The sequence below is a fragment of the Centroberyx affinis genome, unplaced genomic scaffold (genome assembly GCF_046629955.1).
Source record: "Centroberyx affinis isolate AG114_WGS23_722 - 3 ecotype Tasmania unplaced genomic scaffold, CSIRO-AGI_Caff_v1 ptg000436l_1, whole genome shotgun sequence".
Taxonomy (NCBI): domain Eukaryota; kingdom Metazoa; phylum Chordata; class Actinopteri; order Beryciformes; family Berycidae; genus Centroberyx; species Centroberyx affinis.
Genome location: NW_027279100.1, coordinates 422,900 through 445,708, shown reverse-complemented (window position 1 = coordinate 445,708; position 22,809 = coordinate 422,900). Strand labels below are relative to the sequence as shown.

The window sequence follows — 22,809 nt, the reverse complement described above, 5'->3', positions numbered from 1 at the left end:
ATAGCTGCTTGTTCCTGTCTCAGGCCCTCTGGCCTCCACAGACATACCGGGCATACTTATCAATATGGCACTGCTGGCTGTAGCCACACATCTGTCCTCTGGATGTACTGTATAATGACCTCTCACACAAACATGAATGTCAATGAAGGGATTTCTCCCAGTGCGCCTTCAAGGCAACTATTTGATCTTGATGTAACATACACAGAGAGAGGGAGGGAGAGGGAGAGAGAGGGAGAGAGAGGGAGAGAGAGGGAGAGAGAGGGAGAGAGAGAGAGCGAGAGCGTGTGTGCTTATAGTCACACACATGCCTTTACTGATGCATGCACACACACACACACACACCAGTCCAGGGAATAAGCCTTAGGCATTGTGTTTATACCTATCCTGACTGTGCAAGTGATTTCATCCCTCACCGAAAATACATCATTGCCTATGCAGCTAGTGTGCTGTTATGGTTTGAGGCAAGAGATCCTTTCACACAATGTGCAGAACAGGGAGGCTGCCTCAAGGTTATGTCTTCCAGATCCAACACTATCACACACACACACACACACACACACACACAACCTGAAGGGCCGAAGACATTTTGTGTTTGTAGTGCAGATTCATTACTCCCCCTCTCAGTTTGTGATCCTATTCTCTTCATGTTCAGAAATATATTCACTGACAGTTCCTCTCCATAGAGATTTGTGCGTCAATAGCAGTGAACAGCACAGTGGAGGTTATACAGTACAACCTTGTTTATCCTGACCTCATACCTCAGAACTGACCAGCCTGCCAAACTGACTTAATGAGGGAAATTAAATGTAGCAATCCTGAAATATATTCTTTTGACCTTGGGCTTGATTTATGAAGTTTCCTTTTTGATACATAACAACTAAACGCATTTAATATGCAAATGTGCACGTAGCATTTTTGGTTGTTTGTAGATGTAGGCTTTCTATTTTGGGTAAGCATTGCTTTGGATTTGGAATTTCAATGCGTTTCAGTAATTATTTCATTTCCCTAAATGACTTCCCCTCCTGTGGGGCACAGATGAAGGGGATTCTAGCGCAGCCTTTCGCTATTGTATTACTAATGCACCTTCACTGTTAGTTGTGCAACATGCCTGCAGTATGCAGTTCTGTGAGTAATTGCATCGTGGTGTGTGTGTGTGTGTGTGTGTGTGTGTGTGTGTGTGTGTGCGTGCGCATGTGTGCCTGTGTCTTTCTGCAGTCCTGGGGAAGATCCGCAGTGCAGTGGGGAGTGCCCAGCTGCTGATGTCCCAGAAGTTCCAGCAGTTCCGGGAGCTGTGTGAGGAGAATCTGGTATGTGTCGCCTCATCCACTGCATGCTCCCACATCCCTCCCCCCACGCTGACATCATCCTGCACAAATCACTCTGACAGGCTAGGCCAGCGCTCATTTACTATGCGTCTAGAGTGGATGTTCTACACAACATTGCTGTCTTTCACATACAAAAAATATAACTAGGATGCAAGCTAGTGTTCGACCGATATGGGTTTTTGAAGGCTGATACCAGTACTGGCATTTCTGTATTGAAGCAGCCAAAAGCCGATATTTTGTTCACTACATTTTTCCATTTTCATGCCATAAAAATACAAATATTCAGTGTTTACCTCCAGAATTTTATTCATTGGAAAAGCAGACATTTTATTTATTGGAAAAGCCTGTAGACCAGCATTTAGACCATCTTGTGATGCTAAAACTCTCCACTGAAATCCATATTAATGAGGCAGGGTCACCCACCCCAGCTATTCAATAACAGTGATAGTCTGGGATAGATTAGTGCCTTTAAATGAAGAATCAATTTACAATAAATATTATTGAAGAATTAAATGAATAATTAAAATGTCCAAAGAAATTCAAATGTATAGACTTTTAATGTAGCTGAGGTCAGGGAGGAACCTCCATCATCCAGCATATCTGGTATTTAATAAAAGGCAAATATTAGCCCGATATGTTGGCAGCCATAGTGGAAATATAATTCTAAACAAAGGAAAAGTAAGAAGTAAAAGGCATATTCTGTACACTGCCAAAAATTAGCTGGACAAAAGACCAAAATAATCACATTTCTTTACAACAAGGCATAGTGCCTGTTTCATAAATACATTTTGTAAATTTTGATTATTTGCTATTTTTGTCCAGCTAATTTTTACCTAACTGTGCCTTTGACTTCATCTGAAAGTAAATTCCATGCACCAGCACTAACACTGAGTCATCAGAGCGCAACAGCATTTTTCGAAAAATATAGGATTAGCAAGTAAAATTACCTGTTGTTAATAACTGTGTGTGTGTGTGTGTGTGTGTGTGCGTGTGTGTGTGTGTGTGTGCGTGCGTGTGTGTGTGTGTGTGTGTGTGTGTGCGTGTGTGTGTGTGTGTGTGCGTGTGCGTGCATGTATGCAATTGTGTTTATCAGAACCCAAACGCACACCCGCGGCCCATCTCCCAGGACCTGGCAGGTTTCTGGGACATGCTCCAGCTGTCCATCGAGAACATCAGCCTGAAGTTCGATGAGCTCCACCAGCTCAAAGCCAACAACTGGAAACCTCTGGACCCCCCGCAAATTAAGGTGCGGACACACGTAGCAGAGATCAAATATATCAGATTCATTCAACTCCATATTAACTAATCTAATTCATCTAACATTAATTTTGTTTTGGAATGCCTTATTAACCTGCACGTATTTGCTATCATTAATGTATAATTGGAAGTGACTGCTGAAGGTCCACACTAAACACTGTTGTAGCATGCATACATGTTGTGTATTGTCATGTTGCCTGCCTGATGTCACCACTTGTGTCTGTGTGTTTTGTTCTGTCTTGTTGTTGACAGTGAGCTGCTTTTGAGAAGCTACTCTACCTGCCATGCACCGTTGGGGCCTGTCCATCTCCAATGGCCATTTTTACCTCACGCAAATGGCCACCGCCGTGCACTCTTACCCCATACAAACAGCTGCCACCGTGAACCATAACCTCATTCAAAATTGCATGCTCTGACATTATGCCGGCAGAAGCTGTTCTGCTCTGTCTAACCTCTGTGCAAAACGGCTGCCATCGTGTCGCTCCTTGCTGTGTTTTGCTGCGGCTTGCCATGAGGACTCAGTGGTCTGTTATTAAGACTATTTGTCATTCCTGTCCAGGAGAGAAGGATGCCCCCTCCCGTGCCAAAGAAGCCCCAGAAGGGCCACCCTCCCCTGGCTAGGGACCGCTCCCTGGAGAGCTCTGAGCGCCAGCGTCTGGAGGCTCGCAAACGCCTGCTGGCTGCCAAGCGTGCCGCCTCAGTCCGACAGAGCTCTGCTACCGAGAGCGCAGACAGTATCGAGATCTATATCCCCGAGGCTCAGACCAGACTATGAGACACACAAACACATGTACCACACACACACACACACACACACACACACACACACACACAGACATGCCCAAGACACTGTCCGGTCACACAACAGCACTGAATGGTGAGGGTAGGGTGCTAACGTAACATAATCACATCTTTGTTGACTTCCCATAGCAGGGTGGGGTCACCGCGGCAGAGTCGTTCGAACAAGAATTGTACATTTATTTATTTATTTATTTATTCCCCCCATTTCCTTCTCCCAGCTTTGATGTAGCACTCCCTCCCCTCCCCCCCACACCACCCGCCCCTTACTCCCAAAGAAGTATCTAATAATCCCCTTTTCCCTTCAACCAATACTCCATCAAGTGACCTGCTATCACAAAGCAAGCCAGGTGTAGCACAGCAGTGGCGCTTTACGTATCGAGTTTCAGGTGCGGAGAAAGAGAGCAGAGGAGAACAGGGAGGGAAGAACATGTGTGCACGTGTGTGTGTGTGTGTGTGTGTGTGTGTGTGTGTGTGTATGTGTGTGTACGTGCACACACACACACACAAACGTGTGACTGATGTATTTGATCTGATCTGTTCATAGCAGATTACTCCTAAGACCTATAGACGCGTATTTGATATTTGTCCCAGAATCGGTTCACCTCTTCAGGAAGCAATCAGATGTCATGTCAGCGTAACACTAGAGAGGATCCTGCCACATGTGCTAAACATGTGGTGCTAAGTCTCTGGTGCCTTTGAGAAGCTATATTTTCATTTGATCTTCTGTACTTGTTTGTATTATCAAATTGCACAATTATGTTAACTTAAAAGTTTTTTTGTATCTCGATACCATAAGCTCATTCTGAAAATACTATAAGCTGAAAAGAAAAACAACGGGGTGGGGGGTGATTTGGTGAAAAAGCACTGGTCTGTTGTAGACAAGAAAATCATAGTGTCAGATAGTAACACAATTCTCCCTCTGTGTAAAAGTGGGTCTTTCCAATAGCAGGAGGCTGACCCTAGAGGGGAGAGGTCAAAGGTCAGAAGTTGCTCCCCCAGGTGAGGCAAAGTGGCTTTTCAACCAGGAGCAGAGATTGGGGCTCCGCTATTAGTTTGTAGAGAGAGTGCAATTCACTGAAAGAATCAGTGTTGTGAAATGCCACAAAACTATTCTGTGTGCGTGTGCGTGCGTGTGTGTGTGTTTTAATTCAAAAGCTCATTTCAAAAGTGCTTCCTATTTTTCTAGGTCCAAGGGGGCCTAGTTATTACTGATGATTAAAGTAGCAGTATCGACAAACTGTAAACAAGCCACCCATCCTGTCCATCATTTTAAACTGAGACAAACATGTTTGTATAAAGAACATACTATGACATTACATGCATGCTGACACAAGGTAATTGATATTTTTGTCTTTCTCATCGTTTACTTTTTTTTTTTTTTAACTGTTTTGATCCTTTCTCATATTGTCTTGGCGTTTCAGATGATCATCTAAAATACTGATATTTGGTACAATATTGGTCATGGTACTATATTTTATGATGCCATTTAAAAAAAAAAAGGTTCATTGACAGTATTGAGACTGAAAAGGGACTATTTTCTCCTCACTGTGTGTGCACTATCTCTGCCTCCAAATGAAGCAATTATTTGAAGGTCCTATAAAATCCAATTTCTAATGTTTTGTATTCATGTTTTATTTATTGATTAGGAAAAACTGACTGTTTATCAACATTGTGATTATAATTATGCACTGACAACAAGGCCCTTATACTGTGTTTATGTTATTTTTACGTTGGTTCTTTAGCATGACAGGCACCTTTTGTCTTTCTGTTTCAGTGATCAGCCTTAATTTCTAATGTGATAGTCGAGCACAACAACAGCCTCAGGGGAAGAAGAATATTGTGTGCATGTGTGTTTGTGTGTGTGTGAGAGAGAGAGAGAGCGAGAGACAGAGAGAGAGAAAGAAAATGATTGTCAATGTAACTTCATGTGACTGTATGTGACCCATGAATAGGCTTTGTCTCTTACTGTATATAACCCCAGTCACCTGGATAGGCCATGAACTTTAATACGGGAAATAGTACAACGCCGTCTTCTGAATGATGTTTCTATTCAAGACCTCAACCCTAATAAGTTCATCGTAACAAGGTATTTTTGTCAGCTGCTTGAATGTGGAGACAATCTGAAGCCGGTTTACCGTCACATGATAGTTTTAATAACAGAATAGCAGGAATTTGGTGTGTATTCCAGTCCTCTGTATTGATTTGACAAGGTTTTGTGCCATTGGGTAACTATAGGGAAGGATATATTCCTGCTAAGTGTCCCCAGTATTGCTGTTACTGAACGGCTACAATGTTCTTACCTGAAGTTTTAATAGAGAGAAGTCCAGTTTGTTTGTGATGGAACTCACGTGATGAAGTAACCGTACTGTATGATTTATATTTCCTTTAGTTGGTCAATATGAATTTTAGAGAGGATACGAAAAAGTTACGATAGTTCTAACTTTATGCCATTAGATCAAGATCATTTTAGTATTTTTTACTTTGGAACCTGTATTTGAATTGAACTGTCTGTCAAATGATTGACTTATTATTTATGTTTATTATATTAACATATCAATATAATGCCCCTGGTATAGCAGGGAGTTGACATAGAAACCAGAATGTTGGATTGTGGTTAATTGCCAAACTAAAGACACTTCAGCAATCCTGGCAATTCTGAGGCTTGTGATGTAGTTATATTAAGAAAAAAACATTCAAATGGACATTTGTACATAAATGAATGTTTCCCTATGTAAATGTAAACTAAAAAACAATCAAATAACATATTAAGCAGATATACATTTTGTAATTAATGTTATTACACTGTTGATGTTATGGCACGTGTATGAAAATCTTATCAGCATTAAAAATATATATATCATTGCCATAATATTGTTGTGTGCATTTCTTTCCTTTCCTTCTCCACATGTGTTTTCAATTGGAATATAATTAAACAGATTACAAGGCCAGCATGGGGTGTTTTTAGGGCATTTCCCTTCCGCAGGGGCGGGCCCCCATAATTAGACAGCACTTTTGGCCTTGGCTTAGCCTCGTCACTCCTGCACATACAGCTTCTGGTGATTCGTCATTCACACATCAATCATGCTCAGCGGAGGCATGCTGACCTCAATGGCTAGAGTTCGGGAGGGGGGGAGGTGGTACTTGTCATAAGCCCTGGCCCTAGGTCAGTCTAGCCTTCAGATGGCCCTCCATGGTGAGCTACAGCTGCCCACTGTGTGCCTACAGGTCTGTTTGAACCCTCATTAGTGATTACATCCTCCAGGTTAGACCCAACCTCCACCGCAAGAGCTATCTGTCACTTTTGACAAGCAGCATCTGACAAACGATGGAAAACCCAATGTGTGTTCAGTACATCTGCTGATGATCGGCAGTTGTAAGCATTTAGGTACAATGCTAAAAACAGTATCTATAGTGATTATTTGGATATTGCCTTTTGAATAACTAACTGTCCTAACTGTAAGCATACTGTATTATTGTTATTAGTATGTATAACTAGCTGATAACCTAAAGTGGAAGATCTGAGAGTTACTTAGATCATTTTAATAAAACAAAAGCCAACCTCAGCACACCTTTTTATTGCCATTTAAATCAGAAAAATTGATTTTTGGTTAAGCTTGGAAAAAGAACATGGTGCAAATGAAAGGGTGATTGTTTTAGTAAATATAGACAACAAATCCTATTGAAGAGAAGCTTTAGGACTGTAGCAGGACCAGAAGGGAACAGCTGTCTGCCTAGCCTTGGACGAGCCAGCATCCTCTAAGTTGTAAGCTGCCTTACATTGACTCTATTGAGACGCAAACACACATAAAACCCCCTGTTGGCAGGAAACTGTTGACGTCTGCTGGTTGCCCGTGTTAATTTATGCAGGATTATGCTAATTGGCAGGAGCTGTTGTAAACCTCTCACACGCAGGAATGTCTCAGAATGACTAACAGGGTAGCCTGTGGAAAGGAAAGACATCAACAACACACTATTTCTGTCCTCCCATACATGCTCCTTTTATTTACCGAACATTATGACTCAATACACTTTCTTTATCCCTGAGGGATGAATTGGTAAGCTTCAGAAAGTTTAGTAGGACTGACAAGATTAAAGCCTGTAGAAACTGGCATTAGTGTTAAGTGATCTGAGTGATCCTCAGCGGGAAAATAGCAAAAGATCAATTCTGAGTTGTAGAAAAACAAAACTTTATTTGAATCCCATGTGACCCCTATTTGCCACAAACATTGCACAGTATGAAAAGAAATCACATCATTGGGCATCGTGTCACATTAACTATACACATGGTCCTATTGTACATGAAAATGCTTTTTTGGTGATTTCAAAATGCTGTCTTTGTCGGGTTGTAAAACAGCAAATGCAGAACAGACATTTGTAGTGTTACATTTTCCAGTCCACTGGCCGTCGCTACGCTGAGTGATGGGATGAAGGCTCAGACTACGAACCTGCTACATTGGTCATCTGAAATATCCCTCGGTGGGAAAACTTGAATAAAAAAAAAAAGTAGAGAGGTTTTTTCTTTTAAAATAGCAAAAAGTAAAAGTAAATTACAAAATCAAAACTATACTCTTATCATGAAAACACATAACATTTACTACAGTAGTGAATAAGTTCGTCATAGATGCCAAGAGCAAAGTATGTTTAAGACACTGAGATGACCTTCCTCTGCCTTAGTGTGCAAACAAACGAGGCAGACCAATCATGAACTGATCGCTGAAATGTAAAACAGTAAACGGGTGTGGAATCGAACAATCCCATTTCATACTGGTGTTTGGAGGAGGGGTGAACCTACCTCCTTTTTCTAAAAATGATATATAAAGGAAAGACGTAAGACAGGCAGCATTTGTCTGATAACATTTTTGGTCCCTGTGTGCAAATAAGATACACATGTAGATACATACGCATGTATATGAAATTAATAAACAACTAACAGCCAAGGCACCTTGATACAGTTTTTTTCTTTTCAATAAAAAACATCCTCATCAATTTGATTGGTATACCAAAAATAGAAATGATCAGGCTTTCATGTGGATTTGTTCTCTGTTGCGTGCGGACAAGTCATTGAACTCAGAGGAGTTCCGTAGTCGAGAGACAAAGTCAGTCTCTTTTCCCTCCTCTTCTTCTCTGTCACTTTCTCCTTTAAGAGACCAGTTGTTTGGCTTGCAGCTCCATCTCGGCCGCCCGTTTGAGCGCCACATCCACCAGGAGCTGGAAGCCGCTGAAGTCTTGTGTGAGGTCCGGAGGGGTGGGGGGAGGGGTGTTGAACAGCCCGCTGCGGGGGCTCAGGTTGCCCTCCATGCTGGTGCTGCTGGGGATGGTGGTAGTGGTTGGAACTGGCTGGCTGCCCGGCCCGTCCTCCCGGCACCTGAGCAGCCCCAGAGCCTGCGCCGACTGCAGCAGCTCGGCCGCCTTGTCAGAGTTTATTCCCGGCACGGAGGGGAGGGCGGCCGTGGGGCTGGCCTGCATCGCCGCGGTGACAGTGGTGTGACAGATGACGGACGGCCGGGTGGGCATGGGCCCCGGGGAGGGGGAAGCGGAGGTGGGAGAGGGTGTGGAGGGGGACATGGCCTTCCTCAGGACACCGGGCATAGCGGGCTCGAAGCTGGAGGGGTGCAGAACGCGCTTGTCGTAGCTCTCCTCTATGCCGGTCGCGGTGCTGCCGTGTTTGGGAGACTGGGAGCTGTCGGAGAAGCTGTCGCCCGCCTTGCTGCCTTTCCTGGAGATGGTGAACTGGTTTGGGTCTTTGCCGTCTTTCCGCAGCATCTCCGGGAGAAGTCGCCGCCGTGCGTTAATGAACCAGTTGCACACCTGGAAAAGACAACAAACAAAATCCAGACTGTCAGAGAACCAAACTTCACTTCTGTTCCACCCCTGGCTTACAGTTTAATTGAAAAAATGCCTATGACGGGTCTGAAGGTCTGATTCTGTTGGCACACTTATCACCAAGTGCAGTTTGCACCTGTTTTTCTCAATAGAGAATTCAGCACAAAAAAGAAAAACACCTTCTGTTACACACTCACACCAGGCGGTTACTTGTCTGGTCATTAGTTTTGTACATTTCACACCATCAGTGTTTCCTGTTTATCCTTTTAACAAGCATAAAACCTGACCTTAAATGTCAAATTAAAGATTTACACAAAATATTATGATAGCACTTCAAACTAGGAGAGGCTAAACATTCAGTTTTCATCGAAAAAAGTAACTTGGAAAAGTCTATTTTAAGTATTCTTATTCCTTTATTTTAAATAGTATTCAATAAAAAGTAATTTCTCTTTTGTCAACTCATTAAACTTGGTCATCTCTCCCTTTTTTCTTTCAGTTCTCCTCTCCCTGTGCTCCAGTCTTTTGTTGGTGGTAACTGGCTCAGGGAGGCTTGTAGCTCTAACTATGTAAATGACTCTGCATTGTTCCCAGACAGCTGGGATGGAAAGGGGCTGGAGGGAGGGAAATTCCTGTCCAAGTGCCTCAGCCAAGCCCACAGCACACTGGGAGTAAGTTGTCTCACAGACCTTAATGTTGCAACAGCAAGCTGGCTTGGATGACCTTCAATTCACTGTTCATGTGTCATGTTTTGTTTGCCATCAAGACAGGAAATGATTCACTCAAACTGACACTTGTTTTCTTTCTACTTTTACAGTAGTCAGTGCACACTACAAAGCCGTACCAGAGATAAAGACGTAAGAAATCCTAAGCATTGCCTTCTGTCCTATGTTTGTCCATACCTGCAGTGTGGAGAGCTGAGTCTGCTTGGACAGGAGGGCTTTCTCCTGTTCAGAAGGGTAAGCGTTGTAGCGGTGTTCGTACAACCAGTCCCTGAGGATCTGAACGGACTCCTTGGGCAGGTTTCCCCTACGTTTCCTCTTCCCGCTGCTCCCCGTGCTGGACGACAGATCCAGAGGGGCATCCACGCTGTCCTCATCATCCGTCTCGCTCCCTGACAGCAACATCAAACCTGCGTGCGGCAATCGCGGGTGAGGAAAAAAAAAAAAAACAACGTATGAGAACAGTGAGAACAGGATGGAATATATATCCTCTTATGTCAACCACTCTCTTGTCAAGTCTCCCGCCCGCTCTGCCGCAGCCGTCTGCCAAACGCTGGCTGTCTGGGAGGCAGCTGATGTGTCAGAGGCAAGCTGTCAAGTTCAGCCATGTGATTCATATAGGGAGGGAGGGTGTGAGGAGGAGGAGGAGGAGGAGGGAGGGAGAGAGGGAGGGATGGTGGGGGGACGTCACAAAGGCTGATCCGATGCTGTGTCAGTTATAAAACCTGCCTCGACAAATACAGACCAGGTCTATTTCACAGACCAAGCACACCTTGCATGCTTAGATAAGTTGAGTACACTAGGTTGACCACAGCAACAATCACTGCACAAAGGGGGGGATTTCCTCGAAGAACAGCTTAGATTATACAGTAATAGTTTGTTTTTGTTTTTTTAAATCAAGGTGTTTTAGACATGTCTAATCATAATCAGCCATGATGAAACACAAAAGTATTTGCATCTAGTTGACACATGACTAACTGTGACTGTGACTCACATTAGGCAAACATATTTTGAGCATTTGAATTAGTTTGAACGTCAAAACTTGTACCCAGGGATGAAATGGAGGGTAAATCCACATAAACTATTTGTAAAATATATTTTACCCACGTTTTAGTCTGACATAAACCTTTATTATCAGTATACATAAACAGTAAAGTATCAAACTGACACAAGTTATGAACATAGGGGTTTTTTTTAAAGGGGGGAAAAAGCATAAATTGATGTTTTTCTGAATTGTTAGGGTTGTTCATATGATGGTAACGTCACTACTTATACCTGAACACCAACAACTAACCGTGCTGGCAACTCAGGCGCCACTAATAAAATGCAGAAAACAGTTTTTCAAGCAATAATCCAGTCCAGTCTGCTCTAGGGCAATCTAGTGGGAAATGAATACGCTAAGAAAGTTCCCAAGTCTGAGCAGCCAACAGGATGAGGTAATTACGTAGGCTGGAGAGAGGAAGGGGGAGGGGAGACCTGTTGCAAATCAGCGTCTCCAGACTAAACAAAAGAATCTAGGGCTGCGTGGTTCTTTGTATGCAATTCAAAAAGTTTCTACTTCAAAACTGCGTGGTCGACTTAAACTTCAATCCCTCCGAAATACAAATATTCAAAAGGGAGGGAAAAAACACGGTATAAGCGCACGAAGACAGTGTTTTTGTAAAGTTTAAAACAACTTGTAAGGGGTTTTCTATTGTGTGTGCGCTCTGCACCACGAGGTACAAGAATGTAACAAGGCAAACAGCAACTTCCCACAATGAGGTCAGGACGAACATTAGCCTATATCTGAGTATAGATACAAAATAATGGCAGTTTTTCTGTGCGGATAATCTTTCCATTCGTAATAGACAGTTAGGAGATACAATATATCGACTTGCAGGACGTGTACGCTGTAAAAATGTAACGCTACGTACTCTCGAGGCACAATAGTCGTCAAACTCCAGTCAACTTTTATCATCACTTTGTAAAACCGAAGACTTCTACACAATGCAACCATTCGCCCATATTCAAGCTGAAAGTAAGCTTTAGTAAATTAAGTTTTGACCTTTGAAGTCAGCTACAAAGTTAGCCTAATTAAACCGCGAGAGAAAAAAAAACATACCCAGCAACATTGCCGTCTGCTACTGTGGTAAACTTTGATTAAAATACGACAAGCCAAATAGCAGACAACAGACAAACCTGTATCAATTTTGACATCCCGCCATCACATGGGAGAAAAGCCCCCTGTTCTGTCTGGAAAGGAAACAATAGACTGCATGGTTTGCATAAGAGGGGTAAATCGCTCTGTAAATCGTTCTGTACGCTGTGTCTGGCTATCTAAACCAACTGTGACCTTATTGATTCCTGCAAAAAGCATCAAACCTACCTTTTTTTGTCTTCATCTCCGTCCGAAATTCCCCCGTTTTGCCTCGTCAAGCGCAGTTGAAAATTTTCTTCTGTTTTAGTCCTTGCAGGGCTTTTTTTTCTTTTCCTCCAGATATCCACAGCGTGTATCCGAATAGTCGAAAATCCTTATTCATCAAAAGCCTTTTTTTTCCTTTTGGATTTCTTCTCTTTTTTGCTCGTCCTTTTTGTTTGTTTGGTGACTTGAGGGGGTTACCTGAGATCTGCGCTTCCCTTCAGCCCAAAGCCCTTTTCTCATTGAATGTGTGTTTGATCCTGAAACTGGGTGACAGCTATCTTTGACAGCTGCGTGACTCAACGCACAGAGATCCTCCCACTGTGGAGGGCAGAGGAAAAATCTCTGACATCAGCATGGTTCCACTGACATGGATACAGTCTCACCAAGCCATAACTGTAGCAGACCCCTGGTAAAGCCAAACAAACATCAATACCCTATACATTACGTTATGATTAGTGGAAAGCCCCTACATTATTTGGTCAGTCGTACTAAACAACAACAAACACCAACAGGCTCTGGTAAAAGGATTGCGAACCTCGTGTTACTGTTTAGACGATTTATTCTGCAACCTTAACAAAAAATCACCATAATATTGCTTTATTCCTATAGCGGTTTACAATGTGCGTGTGGTACTCAATATTGAGTTTATGGTGGCTTTATCTTTACTTTTTTTTTTTTTTTATCTCCTATGGTATCACTATCATATTTTCTATAATATTCCTACAGAAACGTATAGTGTATCTGTGGTATTTAGTGAGTTTCCAGACCTTATCGTACTTTTTTAATCTCGTGTGATATCATCAAAGTATTATAGCCTGATATTCCTATATGGTTATAGTGTGTCTGTGGTAATTAATAGTGAGTCAATACCAACATTATCGTAGCCTACTTTGTTTTTCTTTTACCTATGGTATCACTAGCCTATCCTATAATATTCTTAGAGGGGCTAATAGTGTGTGTGCGTGTGTGTGGTCGCCAATTTAAAAGTGAGTTTATAGTGACATTATATTACTTTGTTTTATTTTGTTATATCTCGTATGATACCTCTATAGTATTTCCTATAATATCCCTATTGGGACTTAATTGTAGTGTGTCTACATATAGTGACCTTATCGTATTTTATGGTATTTTTTTTAATCTACCATGCTATCAATATAATAGCCGATTATGTAAAACAGGGGTTTTTTTTGCGTGATAGTGATATTTGTAGACTAGTTTCCTTCTAAAATTATTATTATTATAGGATGACTGTGGAAATGAAGGAATATGTGATATAAATGTGTGTTTTATAGGCTACACAGGGAAGATAAGCCAGCCTTGCGTTGGCTGGAGGTCAGTGTAGTACAGTAGGTTACAAACAAAAAGCCAACGGTGCGGTGAAGGAAACGATCAATGGCTTCATTTGTATGCGACGCACAGCCTTGCGACAGCTGCTGTAGCATCGTCTCTCTGCATTCATTTGTTTCAGGCGTTCATGTTTTTTTTCCCCAGAAGCCAAATGTCTCCCCCATGCGGGTGTTTGTGGTACTTCTTTGAAAGCAACCTAACGTATTAGACAAGGTCCTCGGATGCCCTCTGGTGGTAATTATACCACACTATACAGTATATGACCATTGATTTCACCCTGTTTTAACATACAGTTATACACAGTACGACACATTTGGTTTGAGGAACAACTGTTGATATTAATACAATCCTAGTACCAGGCCACGTTAAATGTATCATCACCCTCACCAGGCCTTTATAGTCAGAATTCAGAATTCTGGCTTTAATCTCAGATTTCTGACTTTAAACTCAGAACTCAAATAAATTTTTCACATGTGGCCCTAATCCTCTTCCGATTAACCTGCTTTCTGTCTGTAGCCGTTGAATTTAAGTGAACTCCTTCCCTTACTAAAAAGAACTACAGTATTCCTATAAATGTTAGAAGGATATTCTACAAATATCACAGCAAATCTATATATGGGCCCTACAGGAATATTGTAGGAATATTATAGAGTTATACCACAGGAGATTAAAAAATAGCATAATGTATGATAAAGTCTCTATAAACTCACAACTGAGTAGCCTACAACACAGCCTAACGTAACAGGATTATTAGCGTGATTTTTCCTTATGCTTTCCTGGAATTTCAGTTGGATCTATTGACAAGTGCAGTCTGAAATGGAGAGCGTGCAGACCCAGTGAGGTTATATCTATATTAAGCCCTCATATTCTTACCAAGACAAACAGAAGTTGTCTATCCAACAGGAAAGACACAGGCTCAAATAGTCAGCCATTGTGTTAAAAATAGCCATATGAGCGGAAAGGGTAGGCCTGCATGCACATGGTGGTACTAATAATCAACTACGCCAATTTCATTTAGGAATATGACTAATCATTATACACAAAAAAGGAAAAAAGGCCTATACAGCTCAACAGTTTAATAGGCCTATTGAGTCTTAAAATCTTTAAAAAAAAAAAATTTCTTTCTTAAATCAAATTTTAAAAAATCTAACAATGGGGTGAGATAATTTGAATTGTTTTGAATGTAAATTAACTTGTTTCAAGAATTTCAGTGACATTTTCTGATACTGGTGGTGTCACCCCTTTTATCAAGATACCGACAAAATCCTGAAACCAGTGAAAATGTGTTGGAAACAAGCGAAATATGACTCTGTTGGCAGTCATTTCATTTGTTTTGAAGATAAATACTATTTTAAGAATGAATATGAGACTAAATGACTTATGATGGGTGTTTTCTTTCACTGTCCAAACATGGAAGAGCCTACATAGTCCTGGTGGTAATTAGGCCACACAAGCATAACCTCTGTGCCCCAATACCCCCTCTCTCCCTATTATCTAACGTTTTTCCAGAATTGTTTACACACTAAAACTGGAACTGGAACACAATCACTAAAACCTGAAACGCATGTATCAAATCCCTAAACAAAGTCTGCAACAATATAAGCACATTTTCTGCTTTTCACTCAGTTTGCAATTCTCAGTCACACTTTTTGCAAAACACTACACACAGTTCTCTACATAAGGCACAACATTCAAAAAACAAAATCGCATGTGTTCATTTGGAAGCACTGCCATCCGAAATGCTTAACTTCATTTACCAATTGGCAACATCCACTCATCACTATATAAACACTAATATCTGAATTCAGAGCTTTAGCACCAAAAAGCCACAGGTGAGCTCTCTTGTTTTTGAGAACAATGGAAACCAATGTTGCAGTGAGAGCTAGGAAGAGGAGTGAGAGTAAGAGGAGGACGAGGACAAAGAAGAACAAGGAGAACAGTTATCTCAGATGAGATCCAGGTCATTTTGGTTCATCATGTGGTCGACATGGGTTGAGCATGAGGGAGGCTGGGCAGAGTCCAGCCCAACCTGAGCTTCACTGCTGCTTCCATCATCCAGACATTCAGAAATGAAAACAGGCAAGTGGCCTACTCTCTACACCATGCTACTGTTCTTTATAGTATACTGTAGTAGTAGTAGTAGTAGTAGTAGTTCTGTTAGTAGTCCTACATCACTAGGCCTGTGCTACTCAGTGATGGTTGGCCAATGCAGTAATGTGTCATTTAATATTGAAAAATAGAAATATTCTTGTACCATAACCAATCTCATCATGTTTTTAGATCTTCAGCAGAACTGAGAGACGACCAGTCTGTGTGAACATGCTTGTGATGTAGATGAGGTGCTGCCCGACCCAAACAGCAGGCAGGATGCAGCCTCATTTTTAATCCTTTTTCTTTTCTTTTTTTTATACAGAAAACATTTTTTCTGTTTTTCTCCTACTGCATTGTGTTTTGTATGTAGAACACTTCACATATCCAACACATATTCAAGTGTTTAAATAAAGTATTTGTGATTGAAATAAAGTATTTGGGCATAAACATATTTGTGTATATATACATTACTGTAACAGCCTTTTACAACAGGCTGCTGTGCATACTGTCAGTCTAACTCTGAACATGCAAAAGGCATAATAGTGTTTTCCGTCGAGCACATCAGTGTGTAGTCGGTTGTTAGAAAGATTCATATGATGGTTGTGTGTGTCATTTTGTTGCAAAATTACATTTTGAAAAGAGATAAAATGGTTTTGAATGCAGTATTTGGTTTTGGAAGAGATTTGTGGAGTTTTGCATTTTGTGTTAGTGTTTTTGTGTTGTGTTTAGAGTTTTGAGAAAATGAGCCTTAGTTTCAGAAAATGTGTGTAAGCAATTGTGAAAAACTGTAAACAAAATACACTTATTGACTGCCCTAGAGAGAATCATGATTTAACTTCTATTGTATAAACCGGCCCAGTGGCCTAATGGATAAGGCATCAGCCTCCGGAGCTGGGGATTGTGGGTTCAAGTCCCACCTGGGTCGCACACCAACATCTTTAATTGAGTCAATGATTGGGACGTGAGTCGCAATTAAGGAAGAAATATCTTTGAATGAAGCATATTAAAGGTCTCATATTGTACACTTTCCAATGTTTTATTTTATGTCATGGGGTCCATTCAAAGCTATTTGTGTGGTGTCATATACCAAAAACACTCAATCCATTTTTACACGTTCATTTTCCAGCATCTCTCTGAGCCTTGCCAAGAAACAGGCTGTTTTTGTCGCTGTGTCTTTAAGGCTCATTAATATTAACGACCCCTGTTCTGATTGTTTCAAGAGTGAAACGTGAGACACCACAGACACGCAGCTGCAGACAGGGACAGGCAGGGAAAAACTCTCCGGTAATGAACAATGACAAAAACAAAAAAGGGGTTTAGTTTTTTAAGACCTTGCATTTATGGATATAAAACTTGTGTAGCAATATGACAAGATTACACACAAAATCTTCATTTTCTAATTCTTTCCTATAATTTGTAAATCCAAACAATACATCCTTCAGGCAAAGTACAAAACCATTACAGATAGAGTCCAGTATAAGACGACAGATGCCTTGCCACAGACTCCCGAGTGTGATCACAAGTCAAAACAAATGGAAGGCAGTCTCTGGGTGCAGGTTTCATCAATATCCTTCTTGAATCCCTCCAAAAATGACTTGACAGGATAACAGCGATGAATGATCTTAAAAGAAATTTCTTAACTTTGTTAACCAGTAGATATCTATTAGGAAGAGACCATATCACATATGTTCTGAACAAGCTTATTCCCATTACATATGGGACAGAAACACATTCAATTTGGAATAAGGTGCAGATTTTTCCAGGAAGCATGCAGGTAGAAAACATAATTTCCCCATTTCATAAGCGTTGTCGTATTCTTGCAACCAACATCTTATTCAATACACGAATTCGGAATCAGCCTGTTGATGAAGGAGACATTATGTTACCCATTTAGCTCAAACTAGACATTTCCAGTTTCTTATGTAAAGTTAACACCAGGTCACACACAGGGTTCCGGGTTCCCTTTGAGTATGAAAGTCACCGTGAGAATGGGGAGCACAGTCATGGTCAACACACGCTATACAAACGTTAATCAGGTGATTCAATTCACTCAATTACCATTACTCCCTGGGAGCAGTAGCCTAATTCGTTACACTACTCGTTATATTACTTTTCTGGGACACCCCCAAACTTGGCATTTGAATCCTTTTATTTTCATAAATAAATAAATTAGTCTACCTCTCCTGTGAATGTTCAGGGAGACCAAATAGCGTTGATGAGTCATTTTCCATATTCTATATTGCCATTTTCCAGGGGATGTGGATAATCACTAATTTTTGGCTAGTTCAACTTCAAACTGATATGAAGAGGGGGTAATATCAAAGGTAACGACTTGATTTTTGATGGGTAATAGCCTACTGTTATTGGAATTGACTTAGCATTTCGTTACACTACACGTTACTGAGTTACAGTTTAGCACCCAACAGTGGCTGTGACACATCAAATCCCTCATATTATCGCCTTGTGGTAAAACTCCAGTGATGCACTCTTCCAGTCTCCTGGAAGAGGAGAGCTGCGTCAAGCCGCCTACAGACAGCCAGGACAATACCGGAAGCTACGTGATTTTGCCTTCAAAATAAAATCATAATCGTCACTCAGGTGAAACTCCACTGAGATGTCAGCGCTCGTTCCCTACCTTCAGAAGAAGCCATTCGCTAGGAGTCTCTGCCAGGGAATAATTCCTCAAAACTTGTCACCTTACAGACTTTATTGTCACATCCATGACATTTTATTTAGGGTGCCTCTGTTAGCCTGGAACAAATAGAAACGTGTACAAACATTCAGTGTAGCTGTTCATATTGTCAGATTTACCAGTGGAGGAAATATGATGTAGGCTACAAAAATATGGGCAGAACAATTTCAGATGAGGTAGGCCTAACCTAAATAACTGACAGAAATTAGTCTGGACATCAATTACAAAGAATCTCTTAAAAAATAATAATAATAAAACATGTTTTTTAATCCTGCATAGGCCATGGGCAGAACTTTATTGGGGAAAAACAGCAGATTCAAATTCCTAATACAGATTCCTCCTTAAATATAAGCCTATTATTTATATTCACTTTCACTTTCAATTCAGTAAATTGCATTATTAACATAGGCCTATTCAAAAACGCTCCGGTGCAGTTTCCGTCAGTAAGGGTTTTATTTTGAAAGAAGATGCTCGGAAGTCGTCTTGGTTTCTTTGTGGTTGGCGGACTGGAGAAGAGGAGCGGCTCCAGTTACACTCTCAGGTCTAAAATTAGGGAGGCTCCGCAACTCCGACTGACGCAAGATGGCTAAACTGGACTGTCTACTCCTCGCTGTGTCAATGGTATCAGGATTCAGGACCATGGAAACGTTCCCTACAACTTTGCTGTTATTGATGACATGCTGGGTATTTTTAGATGTTGTTGTCATCTTTCCGTAACAGCCCCCGGACAGCGTTTAGTATAAAGGAGTCCTTCAAAATGCAGCTGTACAACAGTGTGCTGACACACTATCCGAAGTCCTCTCGCAAAGTTTCAATAACTATATCGAGCGGATCTGACCGTTTGACCGGGACAACATCAACTTCTTCTGCGGTTAATAAACCAGGCGTCACACAACAAGACACAACTTCAACGGCCAACGGGGATCCAGTAAGAGAGACGCCGTCTTCCGCAAACATGCCTGCCTTTTCATGTTACGAAACTTCGTCGATGAAGCCAGTTTACTTCACGTCGACTGCTGAAATAATAATTCGCCGACCTGATGGAGTGGAGCGGTCCGTACCTATCCATATCATGAGGGAGTCAAAGAGCAAACGATCGTCCCCTGACTCAGTTTCACATGATGGTGAAAGTATGACTAATAACTGTGATTCCGACCTGATAGTGGACTTGATTGATCATTGGAGCAATGGGACAGAGCTTTTCTCTGACTGCCCAGAACTGGTTGAAAGTAATCTGTTGAACAGCAACAGCATCACTGGACCCAGAATAGAAGAAAGCAAGAGGATGGTGGGAATTTCAAGTGAGGATGATGAGGTTTCAGTGACTAATGCCCCCTTCAAAAGCAACGGATGGACCTCATTTCACGAAGTGGAGCCCATTCCCTGCAGGGCAGCTCAACCTAAAGACCTCATAGATGAAGATCACCATCATCTACACAGTGGGCAAAGTTTCCCGCAATCAGATGAGACACGGGCCTTCGAGCTCAGCGTCCTGCAGGAGTCGTCCCCACAGAGATGCCCAGAGAAAGGGGACATCAACGATAAAGTCACCCTGTATCTGGCTGAAGTGGAGAAACAGAACAAGTACCTCCAGGAGAGGCATAAATACAGGTACCACATCATCCCAGATGGCAACTGCCTGTACAGAGCCGTGTGCAAAGCCACTTTCGGAGAGCAGTCGAGGCACAGGGAGCTGAGGGAGCAGACGGTGCACCATATAGCCGACCACCTGGATGAGTTCAACCCCATCATCGAAGGGGATGTAGGGGAGTTCCTGATCAATGCAGCACAGGATGGTGCCTGGGCTGGGTACCCCGAGCTCCTAGCCATGAGCCAGATGCTGAACGTCAACATCCACCTGACAACAGGGGGAAGCTTGGAGAGTCCCACCGTCTCCACCATGGTGCACTATCTCGGGGATGAAGACGCTTCCAAACCGGCCGTCTGGCTCAGCTGGCTCAGCAACGGACACTACGACGTCCTTCTGGACAAGAGTCTCCCCAACCCAGAGTATGAGGACTGGTGCCGTCACTCACAGATACAGAGGAAACGGGACGAGGAACTGGCAAAGTCGATGGCAGCCTCACTGTCCAAAATGTACATTGAGCAAAATGGGCATATGTGAAAGCAATATGTTGAGAATTGAGAGGTGCACTGTTACAGTACAGTGCAAAACTGTTATTTGCACATTGATTCTGCTTGGTTTCTACATGCTTTAAATTATTTTTCTAAGTTTTATATTGTTAGAGAAAGGAAGTGCAGTGCACATACTTTGGTCTTTGTACATACTTAGATAGCCGAATGGTAGGCAGTTGCCTCTGAAAGTGTTTGTAAGAGTGTGTGAGCCTGTGCTTTTTGATAATGTTTGGGATGATGTTGAAGTGAGTGACGTTTAAAACTGCCAATTTACTTGTATGTGATTTTTGAGTACATACAGTATTTATTTACCTTTCATTGGCAGGTCAGTGACAGTTAATTTTCTATTATGCCTATTAGGCCTTTGCCAAATATTTTGCAATAAAGAGAAACCTGGTTTGCATTTTTTCCCCCTTATTTGCATACATTGTTTACTCTCCGTCTCTAGCCTACACTCTTCCGCAAGTATCTGTGAGAACAAATCAACAGTTTTCTTCATTTTGTTTGTATTATGTCTATTCTTCATACGCCTCGTAGACAAAATGTTTCAAAATAAACTTACATTTTTTTAATGTCTGATTTTCATAGTCTTAGTTTGATGTCTGTCTCTGGCCTACACTACAAGCAAAAATATTACCCAATACTAAAGTGACCTCATCAGCTGTTTTTGAATCCATTTTGCGTACAGAATTGGCCATGGAGAGTATTGCGACCCGTTATATTACATTGCATTCAGATTAGCATTTAGGTGGGCCAGACTGTGGAGTGCTGCACACCCCCTGCTGCCCAAAAGTGAAAAGTAATGTTTGGAATTCATTACATCCAGTGACCATGAGCCTGTGGCCTCTCAGGCAGGTCGGGCTGCAGACCTCATTACATTAAGTGACTGTGGTCGAGGCCTGTGCAAAATGGGACAGTGTCAAAGCAATATTTTATTTGACAGTACAGTGCCAAATTTGTTTTTTGCACTTTAATTCTGCGTGTTTCTACATTCAGTTGGTTTTCTATTTTTTTTTTTATTTGTTAAAAGAAATAAAGTGCATTTCAAATAATACCAGCTTCTATGTACATACTTTTTTCAATATTATTACATTGAAGTGAGTTTAAGTGAGTGAACTATTTTGGTTATGTGTGATTTTTGAGAATGTTTTTTTTCTTTTTTCTTTGCCTTTTGGCCGCTCAGTAATCATTATGCCAAAAGGCATAATGGAATAATAATAGACATAATAGGCCTTTGACAAAATATTTTCTAGTAAACTTTCCAAGACTTTCCATCATTGCAAGTATTTGTTTTCTGATCTATATACTCCTAGTTTGACATATGTCAAACTTTATCAGGTTTTTACCAACTATTATTAAGTCAGTGTGGGTCCAGAATGTGTCTTGGCAGTAATCTAATAAGGAAAGGATGCACTTTATTGATCCCCTAGGGAATCAATAATATATAGGCCTACAGAAAAAATAACAAATGAAAAAGTTTGTGAAGGAGCAAATCACCTTGCCCTTTAAAAGAAAGAGAAGAAGAACCAAAGATCCAGGCTGAACATAGCATAGGCCTACACCATAATTAGGATTATAGGCTATTAAGAAAGAATACCAACTCCTGGTAGCCTGATTTTTAACCATGGCATATTCAAGGACCGCTGCCCATTGGTGACATTGCACTTTTCGACCGGTAGATGGCATTCTAGGCTCCCATATACACTTTGACACGACCAGAAAATATATAATATTTATTTTGTCAAACTGATTACAGCGTGTGACCCTTCATCACTGCATTCGCCTCGGCATTATCAATCAGTTAGACTACCTGAGCAAAATAAGCTACTCAGTGCTCTGATTAGTAAAAACGCGGATAGGCTATGTTTCATGATAAAATAACATAATTAGCCTACAGGATAAGTTTTTAGAAAGTTTGTGAATTCATAATTTAGTAAATTGCCCCACCTTTGATTGTTGATCCAAACATTGTGACTTTATTTAGGCTTCCTAACTCTATTGTTTAATCATATTTAGTATGAGCGTCTTCACTAATAAAAAAAATACTAATATTCATATAGGACAGTGTGTCTGTGGTGCTCAATAGGCTTTATAGTGGCAATTTGTAGGCCTATATGTCCCATGACATCGCTCTAATATTCCTATAGTATTATTATAGAGATTGTAGTTGTGTGGCATTTGTAGATAGCATCCTACTGAAGTTATGGGATTACTATA

The 22,809-nt window shown here is 41.3% G+C and overlaps 3 protein-coding genes and 1 non-coding gene across 5 annotated transcripts in view; 3 read left to right on the top strand and 1 right to left on the bottom strand.

Moving 5' to 3' along the window:
- Positions 1–3,474, top strand: part of dlgap1b (discs, large (Drosophila) homolog-associated protein 1b) — a 44,750-nt gene extending 41,276 nt beyond the window's left edge. For both annotated transcript variants that reach the window (XM_071516903.1, XM_071516904.1), the window contains 3 exons: positions 1,216–1,307; positions 2,419–2,571; positions 3,142–3,474. In XM_071516903.1, coding sequence (XP_071373004.1) covers positions 1,216–1,307; positions 2,419–2,571; positions 3,142–3,357 — 461 coding nt within the window. In that variant the 3' untranslated portion in view covers positions 3,358–3,474. The remainder of the gene's footprint in view (positions 1–1,215; positions 1,308–2,418; positions 2,572–3,141) is intronic.
- A 3,625-nt stretch (positions 3,475–7,099) lies between these two features.
- Positions 7,100–12,554, bottom strand: tgif1 (TGFB-induced factor homeobox 1). Its single transcript, XM_071516933.1, has 3 exons — positions 12,291–12,554; positions 10,106–10,335; positions 7,100–9,191 (listed from the first exon to the last, which is right to left on the bottom strand). The coding sequence occupies exons 1-3, from the start codon at positions 12,304–12,306 to the stop codon at positions 8,523–8,525; spliced, it is 915 nt and encodes a 304-aa protein (XP_071373034.1). The 5' UTR covers positions 12,307–12,554; the 3' UTR covers positions 7,100–8,522.
- Positions 12,555–16,616: 4,062 nt separating this feature from the next.
- trnar-ccg (transfer RNA arginine (anticodon CCG)) lies at positions 16,617–16,689 on the top strand. Its single transcript has one exon. It is a non-coding gene; the product is annotated as a tRNA-Arg (tRNA).
- Positions 16,690–18,998: 2,309 nt separating this feature from the next.
- Positions 18,999–21,177, top strand: LOC139642174 (OTU domain-containing protein 1). Its single transcript, XM_071516935.1, has one exon. The coding sequence runs from the start codon at positions 19,151–19,153 to the stop codon at positions 20,579–20,581; it is 1,431 nt and encodes a 476-aa protein (XP_071373036.1). The 5' UTR covers positions 18,999–19,150; the 3' UTR covers positions 20,582–21,177.
- The last annotated feature ends 1,632 nt before the right edge of the window (positions 21,178–22,809 follow it).

Excerpts from the sequence above, each read along its gene's own strand:
- LOC139642174 (XM_071516935.1), top strand. The coding sequence starts at position 19,151 with ATGTTGTTGTCATCTTTCCGTAACAGCCCCCGGACAGCGTTTAGTATA.
- tgif1 (XM_071516933.1), bottom strand. Across the intron at positions 9,192-10,105 it reads CTCAGCTCTCCACACTGCAG|GTGTGCAACTGGTTCATTAA; the intron begins GTATGGACAAAC and ends TGTCTTTTCCAG.